At 35.1% G+C, this 8,602-nt stretch overlaps 2 protein-coding genes across 3 annotated transcripts; one reads left to right on the forward strand and one right to left on the reverse strand.

The window, feature by feature from the left end:
- Window positions 1-807: 807 nt before the first annotated feature.
- Window positions 808-4,831, forward strand: LOC107492611 (leucine-rich repeat receptor-like tyrosine-protein kinase PXC3). The gene is made up of 3 exons (XM_016113646.3): window positions 808-1,044; window positions 1,347-3,953; window positions 4,053-4,831. The coding sequence occupies exons 2-3, from the start codon at window positions 1,406-1,408 to the stop codon at window positions 4,376-4,378; spliced, it is 2,874 nt and encodes a 957-aa protein (XP_015969132.1). The 5' UTR covers window positions 808-1,044; window positions 1,347-1,405; the 3' UTR covers window positions 4,379-4,831.
- A 715-nt stretch (window positions 4,832-5,546) lies between these two features.
- On the reverse strand, window positions 5,547-7,113 carry LOC107492610 (uncharacterized). 2 transcript variants are annotated; one of them, XM_016113645.3, is made up of 3 exons: window positions 6,981-7,113; window positions 6,012-6,119; window positions 5,547-5,926 (listed from the first exon to the last, which is right to left on the reverse strand). In XM_016113645.3, exons 2-3 carry the CDS (start codon window positions 6,103-6,105, stop codon window positions 5,778-5,780), a joined length of 243 nt encoding a protein of 80 aa, XP_015969131.1. In that variant the 5' UTR covers window positions 6,106-6,119; window positions 6,981-7,113; the 3' UTR covers window positions 5,547-5,777. The 2 variants fall into 2 exon arrangements, with proteins under 2 accessions (XP_015969131.1, XP_052119168.1); XM_052263208.1 differs by having other exon boundaries at window positions 6,012-6,135; window positions 6,981-7,035.
- Window positions 7,114-8,602: the final 1,489 nt, after the last annotated feature.

The raw sequence follows: 8,602 nt of genomic DNA on the forward strand, positions 1-8,602 counted from the left end.
AATAATGATCCATTATTAGTTGGGAAAAAAATCTTAACCCAAAGTACCAAACAACAGATACATGGCAGAACCTATAGCATGTATCTAAGCAGGAAAACTGTTACAAATTTACAACTAATACATCATTATTGTACTCACTCAGTAATTATTTATTTTTCTTTATGGTTTACATCTCCCCATGAAAAGTACATCTTACTTGTTGTAAGTGTAACACTGACACCCAAAACAACATGCTGCTTATCACTTGAAATTTAAACACCATTTAAAAATTAAAAAAGATAAAAAAAAAAGAAATGTAAGCAACAACAATAATTCATTAACATATGATAGGTATAGATTAGTGAGTCCCTTCACTCCCTTGTTGAATGCACTACACACAGGTGGTGTGTTTGGAGAAGGATATGGCCCACATGTAGTCACATAGAAAATACTAGAATTTTATGCACCTTTTATTTATTTACCTAAACATTTAAAAATAAAAAACTTTTTTAAAATAAATTTAATTTTGATACAAAAATAAAATAATCTAATATATCGATAAAAATAATTATTTTTTATATTAACATATACATATTTTTTAAAATAACAGATGTGATTAAATAATTACCTAAGTTTTACTTTGTATCAAAATTAAGCTATTGTAAAATTTACATATTCATGGTTATTATACATGCACTAATATAAAGAAAAAAGTAAAAAACTTTCATTTATGGTTACCATGAATTCGCACTTAAAAAAATTTTAATCAGCAAGAAACTCAGCTAATTCATTCATTTATTCTCATCACTGCACTCATTTCTCGTGAAAACGCCATTTTTACACTGCCAACACACTAAAACAATTTCTCTCTCTCTCTCTCTCTCTCTCTCTCTCTCTCTCTCTCTGGTGGAAGCAGAAACACCTGCTCCGTGAGCACTGTACCTTCTTCTCTCATTCATTTTCGTCACCAACTCAACTCACTCAGCATTGCTTCACACTTATCAATCACTCTGCCTACTCTCTCTGCTTTTGTTGCTTCCATCACTTTTATCTTCTGCTGCCAAAGTATGCACCATGCACTGCACTATTCCCTTTTGTTTTCTTTTGTTTTCTCTTTTTGAATTTGTCCTTCTTCTTCTTGCTTCAGATATGCCTTAGTTTTGGACCCGACTCAAAGTTAAACCTTTTTTCCTTTTTTTGGGAACTTTGCTTTCTTTCTTTTTCTTTTTTTTTTTCTCTTGAAAATAAAAATGTCTTTTTTCTTCTAGGAAGTAGCACTGGCGAGTAACAGTTCTTGGTAGTAGCATATGGGGATCTTTTATTTTCTTCAAAATGTTGGTTTCTGATCTGGGGTTATTGCATTTCAGGGCTATCTATTACTACTAGAAAGCTTCCAAAGATTTTTCATTGAAGCAAGCGGTTTTTGATGGTTTCAACTTGTGGCATCTCTTTCCAAATCTCCACATTAAAGAAAAAGGGAAGGTACATTGTGAAGGAAAGTTGCAATTTTTGTTGTTGTTGTTGTGGCAGAGCATTGATCACAGTTTTGGGGTTTATTTTTGGAAGAACGCTGTTGAGAATGTGGGGGGTGAAAGCTCTAAAAGCACTTCACTTCAGCAGAGAACAGTGTTCGGTGATGGAAATTCTGTGCTTCTTGCATCTTCTGCTAGGTTGGTATCTCTCAAACTCTAACCTTGTTAATGCTCAGCTACAAGACCAAGCTATATTACTTGCCATCAACAAAGAGCTTGGAGTTCCTGGCTGGGATTCCAGCAACTCAAACTACTGTAATTGGCAAGGAATAAGCTGTGGTAATCATTCATTGGTGGAGAAGCTTGATCTTGCTCACCGGAACCTTCGAGGTAATGTTACTTTGCTGTCTGAGCTCAAAGCATTGAAGTGGCTTGACTTGTCAAATAATAACTTTGATGGATTGATTCCTCCTGCTTTTGGAAAGTTATCTGATCTTGAAGTCCTAGATTTGTCTTCAAATAAGTTTTCAGGTTCAATTCCGCCGCAATTGGGTGCTCTCAAAAGCCTCAGATCATTGAACCTTTCTAGTAATGTGCTTGTTGGAGAGATACCAATAGAGCTTCATGGCTTAGAGAATTTGCAGGATCTTCAAATTTCTAGTAATCATTTGAGTGGTTTAATACCTTCTTGGGTGGGCAATTTGACCAACCTGAGGGTTTTTTCTGCTTATGAGAATCGTTTAGGTGGCAAGGTTCCGGATAATTTAGGCTCGATTCCGGATCTTCAAATACTTAACCTGCACTCAAATCAGCTTGAAGGCCCTATACCGGCAAGCATTTTTGTCCCAGGGAAGCTACAAGTTCTGGTTCTCACCCAGAATAATTTTAGTGGTGATCTTCCTCAGGAAATTGGGAATTGCCATGCCCTTTCCAGTGTTCGAATCGGAAACAACCATCTAGTAGGTAATATTCCAAAGACAGTTGGAAATCTTAGTAGCCTAACCTACTTTGAGGCCGACAATAATAATCTTTCCGGTGAAGTAGTGTCTGAATTTGCTCAGTGTTTGAATCTTACCCTCTTGAATTTAGCTTCAAATGGATTTATGGGAGCAATTCCGGCAGAATTTGGAAAACTTATGAACCTTCAGGAATTAATTCTTTCTGGAAATAGCCTGTTTGGAGATATCCCAAGGTCGATTCTGAGTTGCAAAAGTCTTAACAAGCTTGATATTAGCAACAACAGATTCAATGGGACAATTCCAAGTGAAATCTGCAACATTTCTAGGTTGCAGTACTTGCTCTTGGGTCAGAATTCCATAAGAGGAGAGATCCCTCATGAAATTGGAAATTGTGCGAAACTTCTTGAACTACAATTGGGCAGCAACTATTTGACTGGAACTATCCCTCCTGAAGTTGGCCACATTAGAAACTTACAGATAGCACTAAATCTGAGCTTCAATCATCTTCATGGACCACTGCCCCCTGAATTAGGAAGACTGGACAAACTTGTTTCCCTCGATGTCTCAAACAACAGGCTCTCGGGTAATATACCACCTGAGCTTAAGGGAATGTTGAGCTTGATAGAGGTCAACTTCTCCAACAATCTTTTTGGAGGCCCTGTACCAGAATTTGTACCATTTCAGAAGAGTCCTATTTCAAGTTTCATCGGCAATAAAGGGCTTTGCGGAGAGCCACTGAACTCTTCATGCGGAGATCTTTATGATGATCACAAGGCCTACCATCACAGGGTTTCTTACAGAATCATACTGGCTGTAATTGGTTCTGGTTTAGCAGTTTTTATGTCGGTAACTATAGTTGTGTTGCTTTTTATGATCAGAGAGAGGCAAGAAAAAGTAGCCAAAGATGCTGCCGGGATCATAGACGATGGAACCACTGAAAAACCAACTATAATAGCTGGGAGCATTTTTGTTGATCATCTCAAACAAGCAGTAGACCTTGATGCTGTTGTTAAAGCGACTCTGAAAGACTCTAATAAGCTCAGTAGTGGAACTTTCAGCACTGTTTACAAGGCCGTCATGCCTTCTGGAGTGGTCTTATCTGTAAGGAGACTGAAGTCCGTCGACAAGACAATAATGAACCACCAGAACAAGATGATTAGAGAACTCGAAAGGCTGAGCAAAGTTTGTCACGATAATCTAGTGCGACCGGTTGGCTATGTTATATATGAAGATGTTGCTCTTCTCTTGCATAATTATTTTCCAAATGGTACACTGGCTCAGCTTCTTCATGAATCTTCGAGGCAACCAGAATATCAGCCTGATTGGCCTTCTAGGCTATCCATTGCCATTGGAGTCGCAGAAGGTTTGGCTTTTCTTCATCATGTAGCAATTATCCATCTTGACATTTCTTCTGGCAATGTACTTCTAGATGCAAATTTCAAGCCATTGCTTGGTGAGATTGAGATTTCTAAACTCCTTGATCCAACCAAGGGCACGGCAAGTATTAGTGCAGTTGCTGGTTCCTTCGGTTACATACCACCAGGTATACTATTTTCTGACATGCAGTTCTTGCTATGATTCTATATTTCTTCCTATTTAGTGTGTTTTGTGAGCTTCATGTTACATTTGTTCTGTGTTGCAGAATATGCTTATACAATGCAAGTTACAGCACCGGGAAATGTTTATAGCTATGGCGTTGTTCTGTTGGAAATCCTTACTACTCGACTGCCAGTGGATGAGGATTTCGGTGAAGGTGTAGATTTGGTGAAGTGGGTTCAAAGTGCTCCGGTAAGAGGGGAAACTCCAGAGCAGATACTGGATGCAAGGCTCAGCACTGTTTCCTTTGGTTGGAGGAAAGAAATGCTTGCTGCTCTTAAGGTTGCGTTGCTCTGCACGGACACCACGCCGGCAAAGCGACCAAAAATGAAGAATGTGGTTGAAATGCTCCGAGAGATAAAGCAAAACTGAGGACAGCAAGCCGCCCGAGTTTTCTATTCTGTCTACACCATCGAAGGCTTTATGAATGTGAAACTATCATGGCTAGTTGGCTACCAGAAAACTGATGAGTTCAAACTTGCAACTTGGAATAGTAATCTTGTATCAGGAATTATTAACAGATGAAGGTTGTGTCAAAGTAAAATTAATATCATTGGCACTGTAGATCTTCATCTTTCTAGTTTGACCAAAGAATTAGGTTGGGGAGAGGTAACAGAAGCAAGAAGAGAACTTGAGGCATGATATATCAGTTCCTTCTTTCACGAGTTAGCCAGCAGTTTTCATGTTGTATTTTACTCATTTGGGAGATGAATCCATTTTCAATTTTAATCTCTTCCCATTGAAATTGAAGGTTCTACTTGTTTTCTTTTTTAGATGCATATTGTAAATCTGAACTTTGTCCATGCATGCAGAGCCTTGTGTGTTTCTAGTCATTGCACTGAAGTGATTTCACAACCCCATCTAATATGGAAAAATACAGATTTCTTAACACCATACTTAGAACTAAATTCTTGTTTTAACAAAGAATCAACTCTTTCATGGCCAAATATAGTTTCAGCAAAATTAGAATGAGAGTCTAAAACAAGAGATGATACTGACTCCAACTTATGAAAGGAAAAGAAAAACAGATAGAGTTTGACATTCATACACGGTTTAAAAGAAATGTAACAATTACTCCCCAATCCATGGCTAAGGAGGCAAGGCACCAGTTAAGTGCTACCACTGTTAAAGCCTCGTGGAGTGTTGACCATCTCCTTCAAAGACAGACAGAAAGAGAGAGAATTGCCTCATATATGCAACTCATATTGTACTCAATGCATTTGAACCAAGGTAGCTTCTTGCTCTTCCTGAGGTAGGACTCAATCCTTCCTAACTTATGGTATGATCCAATTGAATTATTCGATATAATATAAACACATCAAGTTATCCTTTGCTTCTTTTATTTTTTAAATAACTATTCTTTAATTATGAAGGAGAGGTAAACCAGTCAAGCAGCAGCTACATTAAAGCCTCATAAATAACCTTATCCTTTTTCTCAACATACTTAACATCGTCTCTGACCAAAATTACTATGACAAATTTTACACATCCCTACCAAACATATTTGTAGTCATTGATTCCTAATGATACCATGGTGGGATGGTAAAGGCAAAACAAATTTATAATTCCAACCCAAGAATACGTATCAATCAATTCAAGATTTCATCAGTAACATTTTATTTAGACATAAAAACATTGGACACTAAGGTCGGTAATGAAAGAGTAGGCATCACTAATTGAACTACAAGAGTATAGCCTCAAACATATAGCTCATGGATCCCATGAACAAGGTGAACCAGCCAACTAAAAATCAATTAACAAAATTCAGGAATCAAGAGTCGGAACGAGACTTCACGATGAAATTCTGGCGGCTAATGGGGTTCATGACCACTGGTGGACCAGCAGTGCGTGGCCATGCCTGGAATTTCTTGTCGGTCTCTTCCCACCATCCCTTGTTTGCAACAGTGCCAGGGGTAGTTCCTGAACCAACAAAAAAGGAGTTAGCAATTACAATCAGCTAAAAATGGCCACAGGTCAGATTAATTCTTACGGCAGCACTACCTACCTCCAAATATCTTTCTGTCTGAAATTATAGAATCACAGACATATGCGATTCCAAATGATCCAACAATAGCAGATATGATATACTTGGCTGACATGATTAGAGAGTAAACTGCACAAAACAGTAACTAATTAAGTAGGGCCAAAACTCAAAACATCAGGAATAACTCAACAGAGAGGATACCAAATCAAACAATGCAACAGATGATATATCAAAATTGTAAAGTCGACAAGTTGAGACCCATTTCAAATATAACCATAGGTTCTAAATGCACCGGATCATTAACCACCGCCATGTTAGAACAATTGAATTCCTAGTCACCCATGAATATAATAAACTATATAAATTCTCAACAACACATAGTGAATATCCTTTATATTTCTAGCCACACATAAGATTAAAAATAAAACCAAAATGTTGGGCTCGGGGAAACACTACAAGGATCAACATGAAACAATATATGAATTACAGTAACTAAATACGTCAAAGCACTGAGATATTTCAGTTGAATTTTGTGAAAAAAATACTCTGCTAACATCTATAACCGCCCAGAAACCAAAACACCGATTATGTCTACACATACCAGAAGGTGGATTATGCATTCTCCAATCTAGCACATAATGGAATTAAGGGGAATTTTATGTTTCTCCGTCTAAAGGGCATCACTGATATTAAATACGACATTTACAGAATATAAGAATTTAAAACGGGTAGCTTTGCGTTCAAATCATAGTTTCCATGTGAACGTAACGGAGCATCAAAATCACCAAAATTAGATACATCTGATAACAAAACATCTATAGGGGAAATAAATGAAAATTTAGGGCAAATTTTGGAAACGATAAATAGGTTCAGATTGTATGAGAACTACTTAATCAAAACCTCAGGATACAAATATCTAAAAAATCAATCATTTAACAAGAAATGGGAAAACTAGGATTAGGATTATGGTTAGCGAGTTGGTAATGGTACCTGAGGGTCTGAGAGAAGAAGCTTGAGATCTGATGAGCGAATGGTGGAAGAGACAGTAATCAGCGATGATCGAGTTTAAAGAGACGCAGCTAATGGAAATCTTTCGCTGCTTCTAAATTCATATGGGCTTCCCATTCGGCACATGGCTTCCCACTCGGCCCATTTTTTATATGGGCTTCAAATTTTTTATTTTTCTAATATTAAAATTTAATTTTAATATACTATTCAACCATGTATTACATTGATATTATCTACAGAAATAAATATGATTAAATATTCATGTGTAAGTTTTTACGTCCGTCTTGGTGTATCAAAATTAAATTATATTATTATGAAAAGTTCAATTAATTTAAATTTTTTATTTTTTTTTTAAACATCGCTTTTACATGTTTCGTTCATAAAGAATAATTCTAAGAAATTTTTTTAAATAAATATTTTAAATATTTTATTTATTATTATATATATAATTTAAATATAATTTATGTTTTTACATTTTATTACTTATTTTGTTTATCGTAAACAAATTAATTATAAAAATATTTTATTTAAATAAGATAAGACACTTTGATACATAAAAATTAACGTATTCTATATATCTCGTTAACATTCATAATTAATTCGTTTATATTAAAAACGAGATATATGTTTGAAAGTATAAAATTTTAATTTTTAAAATAATAAAAATATTAATGATTTGTTTTAGATTAATTCAAAAAAAAATCGATATATTTGAAACCACCTACTATTTGCTGAAAAAAAATTTGAAACAACACGTTTCCACATTTTCTAAAAGAGCAAAGATCGGGAGTACGAGAGAGTACAAGAATTTGAAATAGTAAAAAGAATAAAGAGCGAGAATTTTTACATTAATCCAATATTTTAAATTTTTAACATGAAATTACTTTAAATAAAATAATGGACGATTTCAAATCTAATTGATAGGAATTCAAAAAAGAAAAATCAATAAATTGAATAAATTTAAATAAAACTTTTACGTACTCTTCTAAATATTCCATTATTGACTGCTTGACATTGTTGGAAAAAAAAATTTTGCTTTGAAAAACTAAAAATGACTATTCCTTCCATAAAACATAAAACAAATTAAAAATTAATCCTTCTTTAACTTTGTTGAAAATATCTGACTTGTATTGAGGTCATCTTAATTTAAATGAATCCAAGGCAAAAATATAAATAAACCGAAATTTTAACATACTAATAAACTGAAATGTATTTTTACCGATCACATTATATTTTGTTTGTTTCTACCATACCTGTCAACACAAATAATGAAGTAGTGATCAGTTTAAAAAGCTTAGGATACGGCACAGAACAATTGTTACCTTTTCTCAAAATTATACCTGAACTATTCCCATGTTGATTGCACCAACACCATTATTGACTTCTTGACATCGTTGGGGAATATTTCCCGCACGATGCAAGCATAAAAAACTGCTGCCCTGCCATGGCAGTTCCCAACAAAGGATGGTTTAGTGGGACAGCAGTATGAAAATGAATTGTTAGAAATCTTAAAATTGTTACGTTGGTGAACTGATTTATCACAATTCATAGTGTATAATGATCATTTTTCGTATTTTAGATTTTGAAATCAGCCATCCTAGAAC

This window comes from Arachis duranensis, chromosome 6 (genome assembly GCF_000817695.3).
Source record: "Arachis duranensis cultivar V14167 chromosome 6, aradu.V14167.gnm2.J7QH, whole genome shotgun sequence".
Classification (NCBI taxonomy): Eukaryota; Viridiplantae; Streptophyta; class Magnoliopsida; order Fabales; family Fabaceae; genus Arachis; species Arachis duranensis.